We start from the raw sequence: 26,428 nt of genomic DNA on the forward strand, positions 1-26,428 counted from the left end.
TTGCTTCACATATGGCTAAATAATATTACGTTAACCAGGGTAGATTTTTCTACTCAATTAAAATTAATATTAATTATCTGCATTCTAGACTCAAAAATAATGAATTAAATAACTGGTGTGTATACAACAGTTCGGACAACCTTCAGATTTCACTGTCTTGTTTTATTATCATCTTGCAATTCCAGTGTTTAGACTTGCAACATGCAATGACATAAATTAACTCAGAATGTCTCTATATATATCAATTAATGATTAGATCGCTAATATCTCAGGTTCCAAAAACTTCCACACACGCATTTTCTTTTTCCATTTGTGAATACAACAGAGCAACAGGCCTGTTCAAACCTCGAACGCTGGCCACAATAACACCCTTCAGTCAAGTTAATAAAATGAAATCCAACCTTAACATCAAATTTATCTAATTCCCTCTTTCTTTCCATCATTGCTTTCTGTAGAATTACAGCATCCTATAATCAACATGATATTGTAATTCTAGTCATAACACCTCCATCATAATGGTCTCTATAGCAGTTAGAACTAATATCACTATTATGATATTTAAAACAAGATGCCAAGATTAATTACAAATAATCACAGCTAATACAATCTTCAGTTTTCATAGATTACTATAATTCATTTCATGATGATTTCTCTTTAATACATATAGAAATAAAAATATTTAGCAGTATAGTAACAATTTGATGTGGGCATATAAAAATACAATCTGAGGAAATTTTTCAAATTTTATACCCAGATATTATATAAAATATTTACTTTATATAATCTTGATTGAGCCATATTATATCTTTTAGCATTTTCAAACATTAAATTCATATCAGATGCTAATTCACTCAAACTACTGTATTGTCTTTGCTGAAAATATATCAAATAACAAATAGAGTTTTACATCCTACTTTTCTGTAACAGCTAATTGGGTTAATGAAGGCAGACAACACCATGCCATGTGCAATGAGGGAAATTGTCAGGGCAGTGGCATTAGACTACCAAGATAGCCTGGCAAGGTCATTTACACACACTGGCAGCTTCTATTTTAAATAAAAATATTTGGCAGTATATTAACAATCACCAGTATGTAATATTCAACCTTCAGTCATACACTTCTTCTAAACGTTTTAGGGCAACACCGGATAATATTACCAAGTTGTGTCTAAATCCACCAAGAATTGTGCCTTCTACAGTGTTTACAATCATTTCAAGTACAAGGGTAATAACTCATACTAAATATTTTTTATTTTTTTTATTTTTATTAGACTTCATAGTTGTGTGATTTCATGTGGGTGTATAAAAATATCCACATCAATAATTGGTTAAGATTTGAAAGTGTGTTGAATTATCCGTGTAATATTTTATACCTTTTCTATATAGTCACAGTGTGGAATAAAACAATCAAGTTATAAAAAGAAATACCTTCAATTTCTTTCGAATTTGAAATAATGATATGGGTCTCTTAATTTCTTCATAATAATCTCTATATATTCTACAATAAAACAACAAGTTTCAGAGTATCCAACTTCATAATATATATATATATCACTTTATCAAACTTTATAATATATATATATATATCACCTTATCAAACTTTATAATATATATATATATATCACCTTATCAAACTTTATAATATATATATATCTACCTTATCAAACTTTATAATATATATATATACACCTTATCAAACTTTATAATATATATATATATATATCACCTTATCAAACTTTATAATATATATATATCACCTTATCAAACTTTATAATATATATATATATATCACCTTATCAAACTTTATAATATATATATATCACCTTATCAAACTTTATAATATATATATATCACCTTATCAAACTTTATAATATATATATATCACCTTATCAAACTTTATAATATATATATATCACCTTATCAAACTTTATAATATATATATATCACCTTATCAAACTTTATAATATATATATATATCACCTTATCAAACTTTATAATATATATATATATCACTCAAGATTTCATCTAGATTTATTGTTTTTCTATAACAAGGTTAACAACATTTTATTTCATTATATTAAATTTATTCTGAAAACAATAAACATACCTCTTATTAGGCAATTTAAGAAATGGAAGTGATAAATCTCCATCAACTGTTTGATAATTACGTATTGTATTGTATAATGCCCATTGTGGATTCTCATCATCAGAAACTGTTGTATCTGCTTCCGAATCATAATCTATTTGAGATGTATTCATATCAACAGTACCAATATCACTTTCATCATCACTAGGATACGTTAACTGAGCACAGATAGCAGACATCTTTTGTATTGGACATTTCTCACGCGTTCTGTAAAATGATGGGGTATGTGTGGATTATAATCAAATTTTACAAGTTTTAGATAAATATAATATATAATTTATACCATAATGTATGACAGGGCTGTTATCTATTTTCTTGACAACTCCACATTACTTAACAACTTGTGAAATCTGATTTCAATTAGGGTTTGAGTCTATTAAATATATATACTGATTTGACATGATGTTTTACCTTTCAAATACAGAATTCAGATTTCACAGTTAATTTGATCTCAGATTTTAGTGTCAGATTTCATAGTTAATTTGATCTCAGATTCTAGTGTCAGATTTCACTTACCTGAGATTTAACCGTTCTGATTTTGATGTTACTTTCTGTTTATGTTCCAGTTCATGGCGTTTAGCAATAATTAATTTTCTCAGTGTCATTGAGTCCTACAGAAAAAAAAATATAAGACAACTATAGAGGTGCAATAATAATAATAAATAATAATAATAATAGATACTAGGTGTGGTATTAAATGTATTTGTAATTGTCAGCATTATCTCTCAAATTATCACATGGAAAGTATCAACAAAATCTCTTGTAAATCCAACAAGCCTCGACAGTTTGTGTTTCCAGGAGACTTTGGACAAATGGCATTCGAAGAAGCTTAAATTTTTAGACCTGCACATTGTAGATTGTAGTCAAGATCATCTAAATAACATATTAACAGCATTATGGTTGGCATCTCTAATATTTAATATAACTAAAGTCTGATTTTGCTGGTTGTGTTTTGAATTATATAACATACCTTGTATATCTGTGATTTAGGTGTATTAAATGTTTTAGCATTCTTTAACATCAATAATAAATCTTTCTCCAAATCAGCTAAAGTTTTATATTCATTATTCTGTATTTTCTGTCCTATCATACGTAAATCTATTGGATCTTTAATCACTTCATAATAATCTGGATATCTCTTAAATCAGAAAAAACAAGAAATAGTAAAAAATATAATAAAGATAGCTTGGCAGTACAAGAATAATTACCAGTAGAAAATATTTAACCTTCAATCATAAACATTATTTGAGGTAATAAAGTGTGGTATAACTCAAAAGTCACAAAAACAGAAAAAGCCAGTAAAATAAAAATTATCATTCAGATAAGAGTATTTTTATATTTTATTACTATTTCTTCTTTAAAAAGGCCGGAATTTAAATTGTCTTTGCAAATATGAAGTAAAATATTTGAATCTGTTGTCTGAACGATATTGATATTTAATCTGACTTTTTTCTGTTTTTGTGACTTTTCAGGGTATATACCCTTATTCAGGGTGAGAATTATTTTGATGTTTTGTTTTTTTATGATAACATTAAAACAATTTTTTAACATACGTGACATCAATCAATTTCATATCATCTTGATAAATATTCTTCACGTGACACGGAATGGCAATGTATAATATTGAATGAGAAATGTAACTTACAGAAGCAGCTGGTAATAGTTGAAAGATTAATGATAAGTCTCGGTCATCTTCTCTAGCTGTTACAACAACACCAAATAAAGCCTCTAAATCATCAGCATCCGCCTTCTCCTCTTCTTTCTACAGAAATAAACAATAAATATATTTAACTTGAAAGACAAGGAAAGATATTCCTGAGAAACAGTGTTGTTAAATAGAAATGTCAAATATACAAGATGGAAAATATAAAACTACTAATAAAACTAATAGTGAAATATTTTGAAAATTTATAGTTTATAAGAGAAGTATTGATATAATTAACTTTAGATAGTTCACAAATTGTGTAATAATCTTTTTCCTATCAATAAGAATTATTTTATTTACATCTTCAAGTTTATCATCTTCTTCATCCATGGCCTCCTCATTTTTGGTATCCTCAGCTTCCCCTACACCAAAAGCTTCAGCAAGAAGATCATTTCTTGATGTATCATAAAGATTGTATAATTCTTCTGCATCATTATATTCCTGACTGTCTTTCTACAACATTCAAAATTGTTTTTATTAACGGGTTTGAGGGCACATAGTGTTGTTTAATTGGGCATCCCATCAGCAGAGTGGTAGACAACATACAAAAGCAGTAGAACCTGACAATATCAGTAGATTACACATGTATGATATATATGTATGTATACAGAAAAATAAGAAATCAGACTGACTATAATAATAATAATTATCTTGATGAATCAAACCATAACCTACCTTATAATAAGCCTTGGCATTTTTAACTAATAATTCTACATCACTTGTTAACTGATCTATATCATCATATTCCTCTGTTTTTAGTTTCTGTTGTATCTTTAATAAGTCTATTGGAGTAGTAACTACTTCATAATAGTCAGCAGCCGTCCTGAAAGATAATAAAAAATGAATGTTTTTAGCTACAAGTTATATACTCATTTCATTTCTTAATTATACAATAGTTCAGAAATTTATAAATAATACATTGTTTTATAAATAATACATTGTTTTATAAATAATACATTGTTTTATAGATAATACATTGTTTTATAAATAATACATTGTTTTATAGATAATACATTGTTTTATAAATAATACATTGTTTTAAAGATAATACATGGTTTTATATATAATACATTGTTTTATAAATAATACATTGTTTTATATATAATACATGGTTTTATAAATAATACATTGTTTTATAAATAATACATTGTTTTATAGATAATACATTGTTTTATAAATAATACATTGTTTTATAGATAATACATTGTTTTATAAATAATACATTGTTTTATAGATAATACATGGTTTTATAAATAATACATTGTTTTATAAATAATACATGGTTTTATAAATAATACATTGTTTTATATATAATACATGGTTTTATAAATAATACATTGTTTTATATATAATACATTGTTTTATAAATAATACATTGTTTTATAAATAATACATTGTTTTATAAATAATACATTGTTTTATAAATAATACATTGTTTTATAAATAATACATTGTTTTATAAATAATACATTGTTTTATAAATAATACATGGTTTTATAAATAATATATTGTTTTATAAATAATACTTCTAGAGTGTTTACAGGCAATTGTGTAAAGACAGATGGGAAAATTGGGTGTGATCATTTATATTTATGGTTGTTTCATAAATAGAAACAGTTTACAATCTAAAAATAAGTCATATGGTATATTTTTTGCATATTTTCACGTTTTGTCAAGGGAAGAAACAAAATCATTTATAAAAATTAACAACCTTCTTTTTGGTGCACGAATAAATGTTTCACACAATAATCTACTGTCTTCTGTTTTATGATTTCTTATTATATCATATAACTCTTGACATATCTCTACCTAAAAAATAATCAACATCAAATAATTAGAGATATATTTTTAATGACTTAAAGATGGGTTCCCTTATTTTCAGTTTAGTCTTGCACTAAATAAAGTTACAGTTTGTGTCATATATTGAATTCCACATTCTGAACAGTTTAAACAATAAATTACAATTAGAGATACAACTGGCAGCATCTTTGATGAAAAAGTCTTTACTTGTCACAGTAATGGTAATGTTGATGATAACAAATATCATACAAATATGAAATTAACCAAGAAGAAATGATGTTCTACTATCAAAATTGTGTAAAGTCTTACTGGATCATAATGGAGTATTTTCTTCCTTTTTTTAACAACAGGAGCAGGAGATTCTTCTCTTTCATCTACTTTACCATCAGCACCAGGTGCCAAACTTCTTTTCCTTTTAGCAGGCATCTCGGTTCTATCAAACCTTAATCTGAATAAAATTTTAGTCATAAATTAGATTTAACCATTACATGTATTTATAATTGCCCCTAGTGCTGAATGTTAGACAGGACAATGTCCTTGTAGATTGAAACTTTTTCTGACCAAAGTAAAATAGAGAGTTTATTATTATTAGTCTAATTGCTAGAGATACACGAAAAATAGGTAAGCACAAAATTAGGTTACTTGACTGTACTGTTTGGAGGTTGATTCTCTGAGAGTTTTAGATTCTCTTTGGGTTGATGAAAATGTTAACCACTGTAGTGTAAAAGTTATTTTAGTAAACATGATTTAACATACTAGTACGGAAACCTTTTATTTCTATGGATCCAAAGACATTCTAAGACCAATGGCATAAAGTTTAAAATTTTATTTTGAATATTTATCAAATGAGAGAAAAAATGAAATTCAAGGCACAATGTAGGCAGACAGTAAGTGATAAAGGCCTATGTGGATTATAGCCTATCCGAGTTGGAATTTTCAAATAGTGATATATCGATTTTAATTTTCTACAGAAGAAAACAAAACAAAGGAAATAGAATCAGAGGAAGTGGATGAAAAGCAACCGGTGCAAACCAACATACGATAATTTTTATTACATCTTGTGAAATGACAATGGATGATCGACTCAATGGCTAAAATACATTTGATGTGTTGAACTGTAGTTTAAATGCTATAGAAATTGGATACTCACATCTAAATCATAATAATCGACACGTAGGATAGGAAAAGATATTTTTAATTCAACATTTCTTTCAAAACGCCGCCATTGAGGTCAAGATAGATATGTCACGTGACTACTCTCAAAGCGTAACCAGATCATGTATAAATAGTAACTACTCAAACTATCATTTATAAATCAAACATTGTACACGAAAATAGGTGACGCATTCTGCCACTGTTGTCGAGTTGGTTACTCATGAAATATGTCATCCCCCTTCCCCCTTCTTCCCCCTTCCCTTGACGACACTATTCGTAGCCGAGTCAGATTCAGTATTACGGAAACTGTCGATGATTGCCGGAATTGTTTTTTGACCGGATGTTGACGAATATTGAATTCTGGGATAAAGCACGTGTGTTTAACTGAAAATTTTTGGAAAGAAGTGTCTGTCATTATAATAACAGATACGATTTTAACTTCATAAAATGGCTAACAGCAAAATGCATAGTAAGTTATACAATATATATATTGTCATTTCAAATGAAATGTATAGAAATGTAGAGAGATGTGGAATATATCCAGAATATGATGCAGTGGTATCCAGTTAAAACGGTAACATGTCAATGCTGTAACAAATTTTAATAGTCAAAACAGTAACAGATCTACCAAAACAGTAACAAGATATTTTGATTAAAACTGTAACGTGTTAAAACGGTAACAAAATAAAATTTATTTTTAAGAACTCATACTCGAAAACAACTCAACTTGACTACTTATTCTCACCAGGTATATAGAGAAATAGATCAGAAAAGTTAGTGAAAAAACGTATTTCATTTTTGAATTTTGTAGAAAAGAAGAGTAAAGTGAGATCTTTACGAATGGAAGTGAAAGTTAAAAAGAAGGTAAAAAGTTATTATTTATGTTAATTAGGTGTTTATTTTACTGACTAATATGACAACAGCAGAAGTTTAGCCTCATTTTGTTGAAACTTCATTTCAAACCAGGGATGTGTCACTAAATCAGGTATTTTTTAGGTCAAAGAACATAAGAAAAAACTAAAGAAAGCAGCCAAGAAAAATCCACATCTTAAAAAAGGTAAATGTTAAAGATATATGGAAATTATTCAGTTGATTGTTACAATCATGAAATGTAAAATATAGAATTCAATCCTGGTCATCTAAATAGTATTTGCTTTGAACTATTGAAGTTTGAGAATTTGATTTTTATGTTCATTCTAAGAGGTAGAAAGTAAATACTTTTAAACCACTGAACAGTTATTGACCTATTACAGGAAAAAAAGACCCTGGAATACCAAACTCGTTACCAGATAAAGAATTGATATTGAAGGAGGCTGAGAAGCGAAAATTACAGGTATAATGTGGGTGATAATCCACCTAAAGTTATTTTTTAGTTCAAAACCATGTTCAAATTACTTAAGCTTCAGATTTATTACTTATTAAAGATGGATTTCCTTATTTTTTAGTCTCAAGTTAAGCAAACTATTTGATTAATTCTACCACTTTAAGGTGTGGGCACATGAGTGGTCAACGACTAGAATCCTGATTTTAATCTCAAGTGCGCTAGATAGGACTCACAAATTCCATAAACGCATCTTTTCTCCACAACTGAAATCCCTGAAAGTCGTGTCAAAATAACGTCAACAATCAGACAACCTTCATCCACGTGTTTGGGGTGATGTCACCTAGATGTATGACGTGTTTAAAGCAAAAATGTTGATTGGCTAGTGTAAATATAAGGGGCATGGTCAACAATTTGTTAATTGTATTTACAAATTAATACTATTATCAATAATATATTAAATATTAGAGCAGTCCTGATTGCACTCACAATGGTTACATGATGTCCTTTCAGTCCTGATTGCACTCACAATGGTTACATGATGTCCTTTCAGTCCTGATTGCACTCACAATGGTTACATGATGTCCTTTCAGTCCTGATTGCACTCACAATGGTTACATGATGCCCTTTCAGTCCTGATTGCACACACAATGGTTACATGATGTCCTTTCAGTCCTGATTGCAGTAGTTAAAAATTTACATTTTCAGCAAGAACAAGAAAAAGAAAGGCAGAAAGAGAGAAGAAAATTTGAGAGAGAGAAATTAAGAAATAAGAAAAGAAATTTAGACACGCTGGTTCAAGAGGCATTGAAGAAACAAAAAGTTTTTGAAAACAAGAAAGCTACTCAGCCTAAGAATACATCCTCTCAAAATGGTGGTAAACCACTGGAAAATTCTTTGAAATGTTTTTATAAGGAATTTCGTAAGGTATGGGTTAATATTGATTTGTTTTTTTATACAAAACAAAATGAATTTCTATAAAACTAGATTTACTAGATACCAGTTTATTAATGTCTTCATGATGGGGTGAGGAATTCCTCAAATTGGTTCTGGCTAAAAAAGGAAGTTAATGGGTGCCTTTTATCTGAGTTCATGCATAAACATAAAGATCCAGGAAAAGCACTTTTACAGAATTTTGATATAGGAAATAACTTCCATCTTTTACTGGAAAGATTTTTTAAATTTTGGAGGGCGTGCCCACTCAAGAAGGAAAAATTTTCAAATATGTTTTTTTTTTTGTCACTGGGAATATTGTGTATAATCAATGATTGTGGTCTGGATGACATGAGTTCTAAAGAATAATAATTTGATTTAATTCTTGTCTTGATGCTAGGTTGTAGATAAAGCTGATGTGATATTAGAAGTTTTAGATGCTAGAGATCCTCTAGGTAGTAGATGTCATGAAGTAGAACAGTCTGTTTTATCATCTGGTACCAATAAAAAACTAGTCCTACTTCTTAATAAAATAGGTATGTGTTTAATAGAAACTAGTTATTCCAGTCTTTTCTACCCATCATTTTTATACGCCCACATGAAATTGTATAGTTATTGCCCTTGTTCTTGAAAACTTGTTCAATTTTAAGCTTGTAAACACTCTAGAAGACACAATTCTTGACAGATTTTGACGAAACTAGGTGGTTATCCCCCAAGGATGAACCCTGTTGAAAATCAAAGAATCGAAAAACATTTAGTAACTGAAAATCTTGCATCTGGTTATTCAAATATATCTTGGAATAATTCCGTGGGATAAAAAAAGTATATTATTATGAAGGGGATATTCTTACATCATAAGATTTTGGTTTTATTTTAATTACCAACAAAAATAAGAAATATTTCGATATGAAAGATTTAGTTAGCTTCTAAAGAAATGCCTTATTTTGTAGATTTAGTACCAAGAGAGAATGTAGAAGCTTGGCTGAAATATTTACGTAATGAGTTTCCGACACTACCTATCAAGGCTTCAACACAGTCTCAAATAGAAAATCTTGTAAGTGTAAAAACATACTTTCTTTATTGACTTATTTTATAAAATCAGAAAATGTGTACACCATAGAACGCAATATTCTTAAAGGCCAAGGATGTTATTAAAACTTGTCATTTATGTTTCTTAATGTAGGTTAAATATTTCAGAAGTTAAGCTAACCTGCTAGTCTGAAGAATAATCAACCCTAATGAAATTTCGAATTATTAAAATATATATATATATACTATAAGATTTAGGTCTATGCTGTATGTTATATTTAGTTGATATTTTGATTAAGGTGATTTTTTTTTTTTTTTTTTTAGTCACAATCTAAACTAGATATAAGTAGTATAACTGATGAACTATACAAATCTAGTCATTGTCTGGGAGCTGAGATGTTGATGAATTTATTGCGGAATTATTGTAGGACTGCAGGCTTTAAAATGGCTATTAATGTTGGAGTCGTTGGTAAGTATGCATATCTGAGAAGTTACAATTTCAAACGCCCCCCCTTCAAAATTTTAGACTTTTCTTGCACTTGATGTAATTAACCCAAAGGTTGATTTTTTCAGGGTCTTTAGCGCCACTCTGTGCCACGTGTTTACACAAATAAATGTTTGTGTTTATCTTTGGAATGATCTTTGGGGTCGCATCCCCATTATTGTCAGCAAATTCAAACTAGGTTTAATCAGATTATGTATCCTCGCTTTAACCCACGTTCATATATAGGCCCCCACACGAATTTTTGGCATGAACATATCCCCAGTCAAAGATCACCATAGAAAAGAGTTCAATCATATCGTCAACCATTCTTATCAGAGACATAACTACAGTTACAAGCAAGTGTCATGCGGTGTTTGCACACATCACCCAATTTTCTAGATGATCAACAGAACATTTTTCAAACGGCTCAACATGGACCGATGAGCGACCGGAAGGTATTCGACAAACGATTGGGATATTGGTCAGAACAAGAGGATTCAGGTTACCATAAAATATGTAATACCAATGTCTTCTAAGGTTTATAAGGCTTTTGGTGTAGAGTTTTAATTTATTAATTTTAGGTTTCCCCAATACTGGTAAAAGTAGCATTATAAACAGTTTGAAAAGATGTAAATCTTGTAATGTTGGTGCTACACCAGGTGTTACAAGGTAAGTGGATATAGTAATGTTGGTGCTTTACCTGCTTTAAAGGTGGTGTTGAAGGTAGCCTTGAATTGACTGTATAACATAGTTGCTCTAAGATCTCATGGGAGAAAATATCACAGAATAGAACATGGTAAAGAAATGTTGGTATGGATGTTACTTCTATTTTTGTTAGGTTCTTGTGATTTTTTTAACCTATCAATATATTTTACAGAATGATGCAAGAAGTTCAATTAGATAAACATATAAAATTATTAGATAGTCCTGGTGTTGTTATGGCTCAAGGAAAATCAGATGTAGCCCAGATTCTTAGAAATGTTGTCAAAGTAAGTAGCTCTTCTGCTTGTACATTATGTTACATAAAAATCTAAATATATTTAGTATGAGTTCTTGTTCTTGTAAACGCTGCATTTCTTGACAGATTTTGACGAAACATGGTGTGATTGTTGGTAATTACTCAGAAATATTTAGTATGAGTTATTTTCTTTGTTGTTGAAAACACGTTCAATTTTTAACCTATAACCAATCTAGAGGGCCCAATTCTTGACAGATTTTAACGAAATTTTAACGTAATATTTATCAGTATCGCCTCAAAAAGTTAAAAAGAAATATGTGACAGAAGGATGAATATTTTATACTGGTTATTTCCTCTGATTAGATGCATATTAGAAATGTGTGACAGAAGGATGAATATTTTATACTGGTTATTTCCTCTGATTAGATGCATATTAGAAATGTGTGACAGAAGGATGAATATTTTATACTGGTTATTTCCTCTGATTAGATGTATATTAGAAATATGTGACAGAAGGATGAATATTTTATACTGGTTATTTCCTCTGATTAGATGCATATTAGAAATGTGTGACAGAAGGATGAATATTTTATACTGGTTATTTCCTCTGATTAGATGCATATTAGAAATATGTGACAGAAGGATGAATATTTTATACTGGTTATTTCCTCTGATTAGATGCATATTAGAAATATGTGACAGAAGGATGAATATTTTATACTGGTTATTTCCTCTGATTAGATGCATATTAGAAATATGTGACAGAAGGATGAATATTTTATACTGGTTATTTCCTCTGATTAGATGCATATTAGAAATATGTGACAGAAGGATGAATATTTTATACTGGTTATTTCCTCTGATTAGATGCATATTAAAAACTAAGTTAAACAAAGTATCACTTTAGTTAATTTTGAACAACTTTGGCCACTTTTGTCCAGTCAAAGGGATTTGGACGGGATGTTTTTAACTGGTCAAAACTGGTTGGTTAAAACCGGTCTGGACAAAACTTGCCAACCCTGTGGCAGACTTTCATGTGATAACCAACATTGTATTTGCCTAATTTCATGTTTATAACATTGTTGTGAACTAGTTTGCCATAGTTAGGATATAATCATGGTAAAAATATACTAATTACTTTAATCAACCTGACCTTTCCATTGAAGACTTGTTAATAAAGCTGATTGACAAATATCAAACCAAAATGCTGATTTTTATCACTATAGAAATTTTGATGTATATTTTAGATAGAGACTTTACCAGATCCAATTGAAGCTGTAGATTCTATAGTTAACAGATGTAATAAAGAACAGTTGATGCTACATTATAATATTGTGGATTACCAAGATGTACGAGAATTTTTGGCCCTACTAGCTACCAGATTGGGTAAATTGAATAAAGGAGGTATACCCAATGTCAATAAAGCTGCAAGAATTGTACTTCAAGACTGGGTCAGGTACAGCTAATTTCTTATAGAAAGCGAACTTGCCAGTCAAGCAAGACTGGGTCAGGTACAGCTAATTTCTTATAGAAAGCTAACTTGTCAGTCAAGCAAGACTGGGTCAGGTACAGCTAATTTCTTATAGAAAGCTAACTTGCCAGTCTAGCAAGACTGGGTCAGGTACAGCTAATTTCTTATACAAAGCTAACTTGCCAGTCAAGCAAGACTGGGTCAGGTACAGCTAATTTCTTATAGAAAGCTAACTTGCCAGTCAAGCAAGACTGGGTCAGGTACAGCTAATTTCTTATAGAAAGCTAACTTGCCAGTCAAGCAAGACTGGGTCAGGTACAGCTAATTTCTTATACAAAGCTAACTTGCCAGTCAAGCAAGACTGAGTCAGGTACAGCTAATTTCTTATACAAAGCTAACTTGCCAGTCAAGCAAGACTGGGTCAGGTACAGCTAATTTCTTATACAAAGCTAACTTGCCAGTCTAGCAAGACTGGGTCAGGTACAGCTAATTCCTTATAGAAAGCTAACTTGCCAGTCAAGCAAGACTGGGTCAGGTACAGCTAATTTCTTATACAAAGCTAACTTGCCAGTCAAGCAAGACTGGGTCAGGTACAGCTAATTTCTTATAGAAAGCTAACTTGCCAGTCAAGCAAGACTGGGTCAGGTACAGCTAATTTCTTATAGAAAGCTAACTTGCCAGTCAAGCAAGACTGGGTCAGGTACAGCTAATTTCTTATAGAAAGCTAACTTGCCAGTCTAGCAAGACTGGGTCAGGTACAGCTAATTCCTTATAGAAAGCTAACTTGCCAGTCAAGCAAGACTGGGTCAGGTACAGCTAATTTCTTATAGAAAGCTAACTTGCCAGTCTAGCAAGACTGGGTCAGGTACAGCTAATTTCTTATAGAAAGCTAACTTGCCAGTCAAGCAAGACTGGGTCAGGTACAGCTAATTCCTTATACAAAGCTAACTTGCCAGTCAAGGTAACAAAATGACAAATATAGTAAGAGTCTTATTCTGGAAAACCTAAATTAAAATGATTTTTAGTCTTCAATTGATTTACAATTTAGTTTTATTGTCTAATATTAATGTATTTTTTAAAATCAGGATTTGGTTATCATGATAATCACTGGGTATATAAATAACCGTTATGGCCTATTTTAATGACAAGAATTCTTAAATAATTATTTATTTATATATATATACCGCCTCCTAGAGTTTTCATGAGCTAAAAATTGAACTTATTTTCAAGAACAAGGGCAATAACTCATACTAAATATTATTCAGTATCGCCCTAAAGAGTTCAAAAGAATTGTATGACTGAAGGTTGAATATTTCATACTGGTGATTGTTAATGTACTGCTAAATATTTTTATTCAAAATCAAATATGCCAGTGGGTGTATATTACCTTGCCTGGCAAGCTATCTTAATAATAATAATAATAAAGATGAAGTACAATAGTCTGTAAGTAACGATGTCAGATGGACATATTCCATTTTTTTTTTTTCAAATGTGTAATTGATGCAGATGAATGACAGAGATAAATCAAAGTGAGTTGTGAGCCATGTCTGGTTATTAACTCTTGTATTCTTGTATTTTTCAGTGGTAAAATAACATATTATACTCATCCACCAGAACATTGTGATTTACCATCCTATGTCAGTGCTGAAATAGTTACTACCATGTCCAAGGCCTTTGATATAGAAAGTATTAAACCTCAAGAAAATCAAGTTCTAGATAGTAAGCTTGTTAATACCTTGTTTATGTTGTAACAATGTTTCTTCACTCAAATCAAGTGACCAAATATTTATTTCAATTGATCTAGTAAAATATATAAACATAATAGAGGCTGTAGATTTTATCTGATAATAATGAATCTTGGTATGCATGTATATATTGATAAGATCACAGTCAAGAATGAATTTGGCTCATTTTGAAAGAAAGGTTTTTGAGTTATTGCCCTTGACTTAGTAAAAATGCACCAAATTTGACGTGTGAACATGATAGTGGCTACAGTTTTTATCAGATCTTGATGAAACTTGGTATGCAAGAGTCTATGGTATGCTATGGCCTATTCGAATGACAATAAACTATTCTTAGCTAGTTGTTAATCTGTATTGCACTTGCAGGTGTGAAAACAGGGAATTGATGCAATTTTTCAATGGAAAATATGATATTTTTTATGTCCGGTCTAAAATTTAAATGTGAGACACAAATTGAATTGTGCCAGACAAAACGTCCCAATTTCAAGTCATGTTCCTCATACAAAAACTAAATCATATTGGGTTGTTAATTATGCCTAAAACATTAATCAAAATAACTTTTTGTATTTGTATTAACAGCATTGAAGAAGAAGTCTTGTAAACACTTTTTGGTTGATAGTGTTGGTCCAATACCAACTTTAACAAAAGAGCCTCCATCAGAAGATGAAATCATGTCTGATGATGATGACAATGAAGAAAATGTAATGATTAATAATGATGAAGTTGAAGCTATGGATGAAGAACATGAGAAAATTGAGGTGAAAGATTTATCATTTTTATATGCCAGCTTTGTTGAAGTATTTTGTTGGCATCCTCATCTGTTAGTCCAACCAGTCACAACTATATAAGATCATATATTGGCATTACCGCTGTTTGTTCGTCTGTCTACAATGGCTCGTAAACACTCTAGAAGGGAAATTCTTGACAGAATTTAAAGAAACATGGTGAGAGTGTTTGAAATCATGGTATCAGGAAAATCAAAAAATATTACGTATGAGTTATTGCCCTTGTTCTTGAAAACACCTTCAATTATTGGAAGGCGCAATATTGGATGAATGTGACAATGTTAGTGAAATTGTTTAATATCACTGATGAATACCACACCTGGTATGAGTGTTAGTAATCACCCTGTAATCAATCCTATTGAAAATCAGAAATAAAAGAGACAAGTATGAGTTATTAATCTTGTTCTGGAAATGCTTTCAATTTTATTTCATACTAGTAATTGTTACTGTACTGTTAAATATTTTTATTGAAAAACAAAGCTACCAGTGGGTGTATATTACCGTGCCTGGCAAGCTATCTTTCCATATAAATCTGGGTTTTTCACATCCAAGGTACCTAAATAGGTTTAAAACTCCCACACCTGTAGAGATCCAGAAAGTCTCCTATATTTTTGTACACCTACATTATAATATAATTATAACAAATAGTTGTATTTTTTTTATAGTTGAGTAATATGACTGTGTTATTATCTAAGACTAAGAAAAAGAGTCAAACAGAAGATTATGAAGAAAGAGATATCATGGAAAATGTACAGCTCAATAAAAAGAGAAAGAAGGAATTTAATGAATTGAAGAAGAAAAAAAAACGTAATGGTAAGAAATATAAGATAATAAGATTCAAATAAAGATTTTCTTGTGAAATATATTAACAGACAAAAAACATTGTAGGAACTTATGGTTAGATATTTATATACAGAGAGAATTGGGTCAGAATAAAAATCTTATTTTGTTTTGATGGCAATCTTTAATACGTCCATATATTGACGTTACCCATATCCATCTTTCCATCCGTCTGTCGTTTCATCTTTCCATCTGTTTGTTGTTTCATCTTTCCATCCGTTTGTCATTTCATCTTTCCATCCGTTTGTCGTTTCATCTTTCCATCCGTCTGTCATTTCATCTTTCCATCCGTTTGTCGTTTCATCTTTCCATCCGTCTGTAATTTCATCATTCCGTCCGTCTGTTGTTTCATCTTTCCATCTGTCTGTCGTTTCATCTTTCCATCTGTCGTTTCATCTTTCCATCTGTCTGTCGTTTCATCTTTCCATCCGTCTGTCATTTCATCTTTCCATCCGTTTGTCGTTTCATCTTTCCATCTGTCGTTTCATCTTTCCATCTGTCTGTCATTTCATCTTTCCATCCATCTTTCGTTTCATCTTTCCATCCGTCGTTTCATCTTTCCATCCGTCTGTCATTTCATTCAAAATTGCTTGTAAACACTCCAGAAGGCTCAATTCTTAAGAGATTTTGACGAATCTTGGTGTAAGCGTTTATTATAGCCAAAGGATGAATCTTTTGAAAATCAAGTGAATGGACAACAAACAATGATTTGTTCTTGCAATCAAAGCCACTGGTGGAGTTATTGCAAACAACTGGACTATGTTTAAAGGTTATTTATTACAATTTTTCAGATGTTATAGCTAGTAAGCTATCTGATGCTTTAAACTCGGCCTTACCTTCACGATCTACAACTGACATGATGTGCGATGAGGAGGATGATAATTATGATTTTGAGTCTCATTTCTAAATTGGTATTAAAAGTGATTTATAGTTATGGTTGTCATCTAATGTTTTAATGTCTTATAAATTTATACACCCTTATCTATGTGTCAGCTGAAATCTTGAACATGGGGTTCAAAAGTCATTGAGCAATTAAAAGTCATGGAGTAATTAAAAGTCATGGAGTAATTAAAAGTCATGGAGTAATTAAGTCATGGAGTAATTAAAAGTCATGGAGTAATTAATCTTGAACAATAAAAATATTCATATCGCACAATGATGCCTGGTGCAGACACCTAAATATAACAGACGTACAATCAAATTTCTCTTCTTATATGTTTTCAATATACCATCATTAGTTATATGATTCATTTGTATTTAAAGTGGCAGTCTCACTGCAATAAGCTTTGGAGAAAAGTGGTTAACTTTGCTTTCATTCCTTATATTGATTTTATCACATCTACCACGATAGGGCTTATCACTACATTAGGGGCTGTGAGCAAATTTGCTACAATCTTGGTTCTTACCACAATCGTGGCTCTTACCACAATCTTGGCTTGTAACACTGGGACATAGTGTATGAACAGTTATGTTTCAGTTAATAATTTATTATCCCACTTAATTCAACAAAACTTAACATAAAACCATTGAAATCAATTAAATACATTCATAACATAACTGAAAAATATAATACAGTATTCTAATTGATTTTCACAAAATAATTGCATGAAATGAGAAAATAACAGATGGAAATGACACATTGATGGTGTTACCTGGGCTATCATTTGATTCATGTAGGCCTAATGAACAGGGAATCTGTGAATGGAGTTTTTAAAACCTGAGATATTGCAGGGCCCGGTATTTTTATTCACATGTCCTCCTACCTAACTTTCATTGATCATAAATCTCTGTAATTATATAAAAAACGTATGATTATAATAGCAGGAGTACTCGTCCCCACCCCCCCTACAGATTTTACTATAATAAATATTAGTTTATGTTTAAGCAATATAGAAAGAAGAAAAAAAACAAAGATTTATATATTTAGTTAGTTTTCACTGAAATTTCAATAAAAATGATTCATCTTTGCATTTTAATTAGATTAAAACTGGAAAGGGAGGTTATATATCTGATAATTTGTTAATTGTTTGAACTATTTATATCAGCAAGATTTTGAAAGAGTAGGAATGTAATAATTTTTTTGATGAATATTTCTTGGAATGATTGCAATCAACTTGCTAAAATATGGGTAATTTTTGATAAATAAATATAGTCCAAAGATTCATTGTGTGACAAATCTTGAATATACAGACCAATAAAAAACTTATTTTGAGATAGATGATTTCAGTACAGAATGACCATAAATAACAAACCCTCTTAAAAAAAAAAGAAATAATTCTCCCCCAATATTTTCGTTGTTCAGAATTCTACATGATAATTTGTGGGTTAGGAACTGAATCTGATATAGATTTATGCGGTAAAATTCTCCCACCATTTATATAGAGTTCATCTTTAACTATAACATCTTCTCCTAGTACTGATACATTCTCCATTCGGACCTACAATGACAAAAATACTAGAAAATATTATGGCTGATATTTACATACTTTACGAGTTAGCAAATATATAAGTTAAATCTGAATCTAACCTGGATGTTGTCAAGTCTGTATGCACATTTACTATAGAAGTCAGTTATATACTGTTACAAAGATAAAACATGTGATAGAGCTCTTTAAAGTTAAAAATTACCATTTTCAAATGGCTGTAAAACCAAAAATTGAGATATCGGATAGATCTTATCAGGGGCTAAAACTTTTGCTTTACAAGGTCACCAAAGATCAAGGTCATGAGATACTGGCCTGTAACTATTTGGCAATTAATGAAAATTGGAAATTAAACAAAAGTCAAACTGAAAATGAAAAATCCACTGGCATACTTTTTTGTGCAATCAATTATTTGTCTGCCAATACCAAAATAATGGAATTTAGATTTAACCCTGAGTTTGATCCTTAACATCCAGGTCAAATGTTTATATAATAAATATAAATGGAACAAACCCAATTTCCTACTGTACATTTCCAGCCTATTATACAAGATTCTAACCATGAATGTGATTTAATATGAGCATCTCTTAATAATGTACATCTTTTTATACATACACCATCTTCTATTATTACACCAGGTCCTATAGTAACATTAGGTCCTATTCGACAATTATTACCTATTTTAGCACTGGGGTCCTAGAAAAACAGATGTACATTTAAAGTTAGTAATTATTTTATCCAATCAACACAACACAGTATATTTGGTCAAATATGTTGTAAAATGACTGACTGTACAGCAGTAAAATATATTTAGAAATAAATCTGTATATTCCATCATGGATAGAAATTTTAATCAATGATTCCCATTCTTATTATTTTGGTAAATACTATATCTATTAGTATAAGACCAATACAAGAGAAATAAAACTGAATGCATGAAACTATTACCATATTATGTTGAATTTGACATATTTTGCTCCAGGGCAACAAACCAAAAACTTCATAAAAATATATCATCTAAGATCTGAATGTACCTAACATGTTTAGATATAAGAATATTAGAAACCTGTTATAATATATATCATAACCTGTATGAGGTGACAACAATATACATCCACATTATAATGTCATCACCCCTGTCAATCTGAAACACAATAGAGACTACAGTTTTTATCTGATTTTAATGAAATTTATTGTGATCATTTATAATAATGAGATCTTGGTCAAGTTCAAATTTGACAATTTTTTGATAAACAGTTTTTGAGTTATTGCCCTTGACTTAGTACAAACATGTCAAATTTTTGTATGAAGTTTGAATGTGGATATTATTTGATGAACAGGAGTTATTGCCCTTGACTTACTAAAAACGCATTAAAATTTGTTGGCTTTGATTGCGATATAGAGGTGACAGTTTATTTCAGAATTTTATTAAATTTTGTGTTGGACAAATTAGATTTTTGGTATGATTTGACACAGATTAGTGACCACTCTTAATATACTGTATGAAATGTATCAGGAAAGTGGGTGTATCTTGCCAGGCAACCGCTTGTTATTAAATAGAACCTAAAATGCCAAAATAAGAATTCAACACTTCCTGAAATGAAATTCGGTGGAAAGTCATCACCCATCAAAGCATACCAAGACCCAAGTTTCATCAAAATCAGGAAAAAAAACTGTCAAAGCATGTTGAGTTACAATATTAACAAATATTTAATTAAAAAAAACATACTATTAAAACATTGCCCACTATACCAGGACCATCATATAATTTGGAGGGATCTTTATATTTTAATGATGTTAAATATAAACACATTCCAGTTAGAAAATCTTTAGGTTGACCTACATCCATCCAAAATCCTAAAAAAAAAAGATCCATTGAATTTCCATATCTGAATGTTAGAAATTAAATACTGTCCATAAAGTGAAAACAAATCTCAACTTCCAGAGTATGATTTTGGTGAATTTCAGGAGAAGAACCATCAATTATTATGAAATACAGGTAGTTGAAATAGCATTTTACATAGGTAAAGCAGTAATCGCCAGGCAAGGTAACATATGCCCACTGTCAGCTGTCAAAAACCTTGTGTCATGTCATTAAATAATTCTGCAATAATCCTAAGATATAAGAATATTATTACAAAGTTTGATGAAAATATCTGTATATACAGGGTTAGGGTTGTTCAGTGACACCAGGTAAGTTCATCGATGAATGTAACTTCTGGTTTGAAATGTTACGTTCACACTAAAAGGACGTTGGTAACAACAATATATCAACAGGTCAATAATGTCTAACCTTTCAGCTCCATGGCAAATAGCTCAGCACTTTTTGCCATGTGTGGGAATACTTCTTTTTCTATTGATGTTGGTTTCAACTGAAAAAAGAACAAAAAAAAGCATGTTTATTATCAACTTTACCATGGTCTAAAAATCTTTTTACACATAACATAAGTGTTTGTGAGCAAATCAAATCAGATTGAAAATCATTAAGATATGTTCACCAATGAAAGGTATCTCGAAAGTTACTGTATTGGAGACCATTCTTTTCATCGGTCAAAATATATTCCTGATCTAGTAATTGAAACCATCTTTTACCTCTATCCTATTAAGAATACTAATATTAAATATATATAAACCAGCATTAATTTTATTAGACACATATTCTTGAGGTTTTTCCACAAACTGGTTTATTTGACCATTTTCAGCATTATAGACTACTACACCATATTTTGAAGGTTCTTCTACTTTTGTGACCTACAAGGAATAATAAGATGAACTTAATGACAGCCAATCAGTTAACATCTCTTTATTTACTTCAACCTTTTAATGATCACACTACAGATATACTCAACATAGTCATTCCTTTTAAACATAAACATCAACCTTTCAATCATAAATACATCAATAGTTCAATCAATCTAACCATAAAATAAACTAAAAAAAAACATACCATTATAGTTCCTTCTTTTCCATGGTGCTTATGGAATTGTATCATGTCTTTGAAAGGAAATTCACAAATTACATCACTGTTTAATACAAAGAAAGGATCCGAATCTTGGGATAGTAAATCACGTGCAAATGCCAAAGGACCAGCTGAAATGAAGGTAAAGGCTTTGGAAATCTATTTCATGGGCTGTTTTCAAGTTTTAGTGTTCAACATCTAGAAAAAATAAACCATTAAAGACTTAAAGAGACTTTTTTTCGCTTATTTTCACAAAGATGTATTATTTAAAAGATAGATTGCCAGGCAAGGTAACATATGCCCACTGGCAGCTGTCAGAAATGATCATAGAGCCTAAAGCGACTAAAAAAAGAATTTTATTTCAAAGATTGTCATAATTCATTTGTAATATGAATTTATTGATATATATATTATCACACTGCTTTCATGTCATTCTAAGTCAAGGGCAATAATTCAAAAACTGTATATCAAAAAAAATAATTAAAATAAAACTTGACCAAGATCTCACCAAATTACATTTAAATGAAATGAAAACTGTAGTTTCTACTGTACTCAGGAACAAATTCTTATACATCAAGGGCAATAATCTAAACAATTATTATTAATCAAAAATTGTTAAGTATGAACTCGTACAAGATCTCATGAATATAAATGATCAAACCTGTAAAAATCAAATTTCGACAGGGTTTTTTTCTAAGTCAAGGGAATAACTCAAACAGTTTTTGACAAAATCTCTAGATATAAATGATCCCACCAAATTCCATTTAAATCAGATATCAGATAAAGATAGCTTGCCAGGTAAAGTAACATACACCCACTGGCATCTGTAAGAAATGATAAAACAGTCTTTAATGACTAAACTATGAATTTTCTCATATTAGTTTGAATTCAATGATATATATATTTACTGCCAGTTATTTTTTTAAAATCAATGTTAATAACCCAAATACATCAAATTATCAGATTTCACAGCTTTAATATCAATATATATATATTATCACATCAAGTTTCATTAAAATCAGAAAAAAACTATAGTCACTATAGTGCTCACGAGAAATGAGGGACAGAGGCGACGGCAATATACGTCCACATTTCCATGTGGGTGTATAAAAACTACTGTACTGGTACCCTATACTGTATATTGTACTGGTAGAGAGATCTACAACTATAATAAGTTTATGTGGTATAATGGTTATATGTGTTATCAATGTATGAAAACTGTTGTTTCTGGTGTATCTGTATTTACAAAATTACATGCTTCGATCCAAATCTGTAAGGAGTCCCATCTACCATCTTATATAGCAACATATTGGATACGCCTTAGTTTGAATAAGTGTTTGACTAAAAAAATACCAACCCGTGCCTAAAGCTTCCGGCTCCATTGATAAAGTGATCTTCACATTCAACTAAAGATATAATATATAATTAATTAAAATAACATTAAAACAAACCCATGGTTGCAGTCAGGAAATCATATCAATATTTTAAAGACACTTGTCAGCTTTGAAATTGTTTCTTCCATTTAAATTGCATCAAAATCAGACAATAACTGATTTAGCAAACTTTATCATTTCTACATCTAAAGTTGAAGCCTTAACTAAGTCAAACACTTTACATTACCAAATTTGAACTTGGCAAAGATCTAATCACTGTATACATGCATACCAAGTTTCATCATGAATTAAAACTTGGAACTCCTAGTGTGTCTACAAGCCAACTTGACTAAGACAAGGGCAATAACTTCAAAACCATATCAAAATTCAAACTTGACCGAGATCAATATGTACATTCATTCATAGTTTCATCAAGATCTGATTATTACCAAATTCAAACTTGACCAATATCTCTTTAAATATTTACATGCATACCACATTTCATTCAGATCAGATAAAAACTGTTAACTATATCATGTCTAAAAGAAATATATACAGACAGGGGTGACGACAATATACGTCCTTTTGTGTGCATCCAAATATCACTTATTTCTCTTATACTTGTTTAAAAAATAAAATAAAGGATTATCAGGCAACCTAGTTACAATTCTTACATAGTTTACTTTTTTTTAGGACTACAAGCAACTTTTTGGAGAACTTTCCAACTATTTAGTAGGACTATTTTACAACTATATTCAAGGAAGAATCATGTCAATTACCTGTTCTTCTACATGTTTCAACTCTTGTTCCATCTGTTCAGCTCTATAGCTTACAGCTAAGATTATATGCTTAACACCAGCCTGTAATAAATCAAATATTTCCCTGATTTCTTAAAGATAGGGTTCCTTTATTTTCATAATACCAGTTTGTCTCACATGTCCATAATTAATTCATAATTAGCTAAATTAGAAGAGAATTACCAGCAGAATTCCAATGAGTGACCGATTAAGAAAGGTAGAGAGGTTAAAGTCTTTTTTTTGTTTATCCAGACTGTACATATATGGACATATATGACTGGTTAAAACTCTTAAGTTATATTCAATAAGAACATAATGATATTTGATTTAATAGGCGTACGTTATTATTGACAACATAACATTGACAATATTTAACAAACTGAAAACTTCACATTTTGTTGAGCTAAATCTTAAGAAATATTATGACTAGAGGAAGATAACCTCAATCAATTAAACAAACCATATTTCTAGCTGATATATAGTCCTGTAAATACCTCGGCTAAAGCTTCTAACTGATGTAACAGCATTGGTTTGTTTGCAAATTCCACTAAAGGTTTTGGTGTGCTAAGAGTCAGTGGCCGAAGCCTAGTACCATACCCACCAACAAGAATTAATGCCTTCATCCTGAAAATAAATCATTAGCTTTTTATAGTGGGGTAGATAACATCATTTTATTAGTCCAATCATGCAGATACATGTAACACATTTATATAATAAAAAACATGTAAGAGAGAGAGAAGTGGGAGTGTGCAGAGTTGTTTAATTATTTAGTAGTTGAGATTTCGACTGGTGTGTCTCGGTAAATGGAAGTGAGAGGTGATAGATAGGTTCACCTCTTTAGCATTAGCAGTGTGGTTGGTGGGAAAGTAGACTTTTGTCTTTCAACCAGTGGATTATCTCTCATCAGGGTGGTTATAGATTCCGAGTTTTAAAAGGGCATCAAGACTACTAGAGGGGTCACGAAATTAGCCATAACTGGGTCGTTGGCAGGGGTAAAATATAAGAGATTCATACACTTGCATGACTATGGGAAGTAAGGGTGTGGGGTGCTTTTTGCACAAGACTCATTCAGCTCTGAACTAAAATTCAATGAAGATGTAGTGTATAGCTTGCCAGGCAAGGTAATATATACCCACTGGCAGCTTAGATTTTGAATAAATATATTTGGCAGTGCAGTAACAAACACTGCTATGAAATATTCAACCTTCAGTCATACATTTTTGGGATTTTTTGGGGTGATAATGAACAGTATTAAACTCCAGCAAAAACCATGCCTTTTAGTCAATAACTCAAAGCACGAAATTAGGTTACTTGACTGTATAGTACTGTAACATCATATACATAGACAAATTTAAACTTTACTGAGATCTCATTAATATATACCGGTACCTGCATACCAAGTTTCATTAAAATCTGATAAAAACTGTAGCCCCCATCATGTTCACACGTCAAATTTGGTGCATTTTTACTAAGTCAAGGGTAATAACTCAAAAACCGTTCGTTCAAAATGAGCCAAATTCAAATTTGAACTTGACAGCCATCTTATCAATCCCAATGCTAACAGCAAGTTTCATTACAATCAAATGAAAGCTATAGTTTCTATTGTGCCCACAAGAAATGTTGATGGACAGGGGCAACAACAATGCACAACCATATATTCATGTGTAAAAAATAATACCCAATATTTCGTTAAATAAGTTTCGACTTCATCAGGGGAAGAAACAAACTACAAAGAAGGTATTAAAGGATGATATTTAATGTCAAGTATTATTATTTTTTACACCAAGTTCAGTACACATCAAATGAATCGCTGTATTACTAGTGGTATTGGTGATCCCATCAAAAAGTCTTATGTGATTGGTTACTTCAAGATTTCGTTTTATGTAAGGATATCGTAAAATTTACGTTTTATCAACGAAGAGTCCACGCAAATACGGGACAAACCAATGTTGTCGGATAAACGACACATTACAGACACCCCATATCTATCATTAATTTCTCTATGTTGACAATCATGATATTGATATGAATTTATATGAACTTATCATATTATATCCATTGGTATTAATAATACATCAGTAATCAACACACAAAATGATAAAATAGACTAGATCTATGTTTTACCTTTCAGCTTTCTTAACTGCCAAACTTGTCCAGTCCAAGCCTTAATTTTAAATTGCCACGAATGAAAAGCGGATGATGAAATATTATGTTTGGTTCTGTTTGACACAAATTTATCCCATCTCGATAAACGTGGGCCCACTGTTGTCGTCTAATTATATCCCGGGATTACAAAATATATCCTTTTAATCTCAACAATCTTTAAAATAAATTGTGCATTAAAATATTAATAATGATAATAGGTTACGTATGCAGATTATGTAATGAATGAGTCTGACAAAAGTAGAAAGATTAAATTTTGTTTACCGATCTATAGACTTTTGTTAGTTGCTCGTTTGCAAGCCTTGTAGTCCGAAACATCTGCATGCTTCTATACCAGCCTCTAA

General features: G+C 30.6%; 3 protein-coding genes across 3 annotated transcripts in view; 1 reads left to right on the forward strand and 2 right to left on the reverse strand.

Annotated features, from left to right (window-relative positions):
* The window catches only part of LOTGIDRAFT_175808 (hypothetical protein), a gene marked incomplete at both ends in the record, with an annotated part of 10,556 nt that extends 4,479 nt beyond the window's left edge, over positions 1 to 6,077 (reverse strand). The window contains 11 exons of the mRNA XM_009060328.1: positions 346 to 467; positions 775 to 873; positions 1,429 to 1,498; positions 2,108 to 2,353; positions 2,663 to 2,757; positions 3,117 to 3,284; positions 3,792 to 3,908; positions 4,152 to 4,304; positions 4,527 to 4,674; positions 5,563 to 5,660; positions 5,961 to 6,077. Of these exons, the coding sequence (XP_009058576.1) occupies positions 346 to 467; positions 775 to 873; positions 1,429 to 1,498; positions 2,108 to 2,353; positions 2,663 to 2,757; positions 3,117 to 3,284; positions 3,792 to 3,908; positions 4,152 to 4,304; positions 4,527 to 4,674; positions 5,563 to 5,660; positions 5,961 to 6,077 (1,433 nt within the window). The remainder of the gene's footprint in view (positions 1 to 345; positions 468 to 774; positions 874 to 1,428; positions 1,499 to 2,107; positions 2,354 to 2,662; positions 2,758 to 3,116; positions 3,285 to 3,791; positions 3,909 to 4,151; positions 4,305 to 4,526; positions 4,675 to 5,562; positions 5,661 to 5,960) is intronic.
* A 1,981-nt stretch (positions 6,078 to 8,058) lies between these two features.
* LOTGIDRAFT_145774 (hypothetical protein) lies at positions 8,059 to 14,753 on the forward strand (the record flags this gene model as incomplete). The annotated part of the gene is made up of 9 exons (XM_009060329.1): positions 8,059 to 8,139; positions 8,836 to 9,054; positions 9,461 to 9,596; positions 10,011 to 10,114; positions 10,414 to 10,558; positions 11,155 to 11,242; positions 11,451 to 11,562; positions 12,779 to 12,987; positions 14,585 to 14,753. Coding segments are annotated over 9 exons (1,263 nt in total), but the record flags the coding sequence as incomplete, so codon positions are not given.
* Positions 14,754 to 18,675: 3,922 nt separating this feature from the next.
* Positions 18,676 to 26,102, reverse strand: LOTGIDRAFT_227532 (hypothetical protein; the record flags this gene model as incomplete). Its single annotated transcript, XM_009060330.1, has 10 exons — positions 26,046 to 26,102; positions 24,416 to 24,545; positions 23,904 to 23,984; positions 23,109 to 23,157; positions 21,740 to 21,882; positions 21,385 to 21,543; positions 21,086 to 21,164; positions 20,522 to 20,649; positions 19,306 to 19,488; positions 18,676 to 18,807 (listed from the first exon to the last, which is right to left on the reverse strand). Exons 2-10 carry the CDS (start codon positions 24,542 to 24,544, stop codon positions 18,676 to 18,678), a joined length of 1,083 nt encoding a protein of 360 aa, XP_009058578.1. The 5' UTR covers position 24,545; positions 26,046 to 26,102.
* Between the last annotated feature and the right edge of the window lie 326 nt (positions 26,103 to 26,428).

Source organism: Lottia gigantea, assembly GCF_000327385.1.
Source record: "Lottia gigantea unplaced genomic scaffold LOTGIsca_417, whole genome shotgun sequence".
In the NCBI taxonomy this organism is placed as follows: domain Eukaryota; kingdom Metazoa; phylum Mollusca; class Gastropoda; family Lottiidae; genus Lottia; species Lottia gigantea.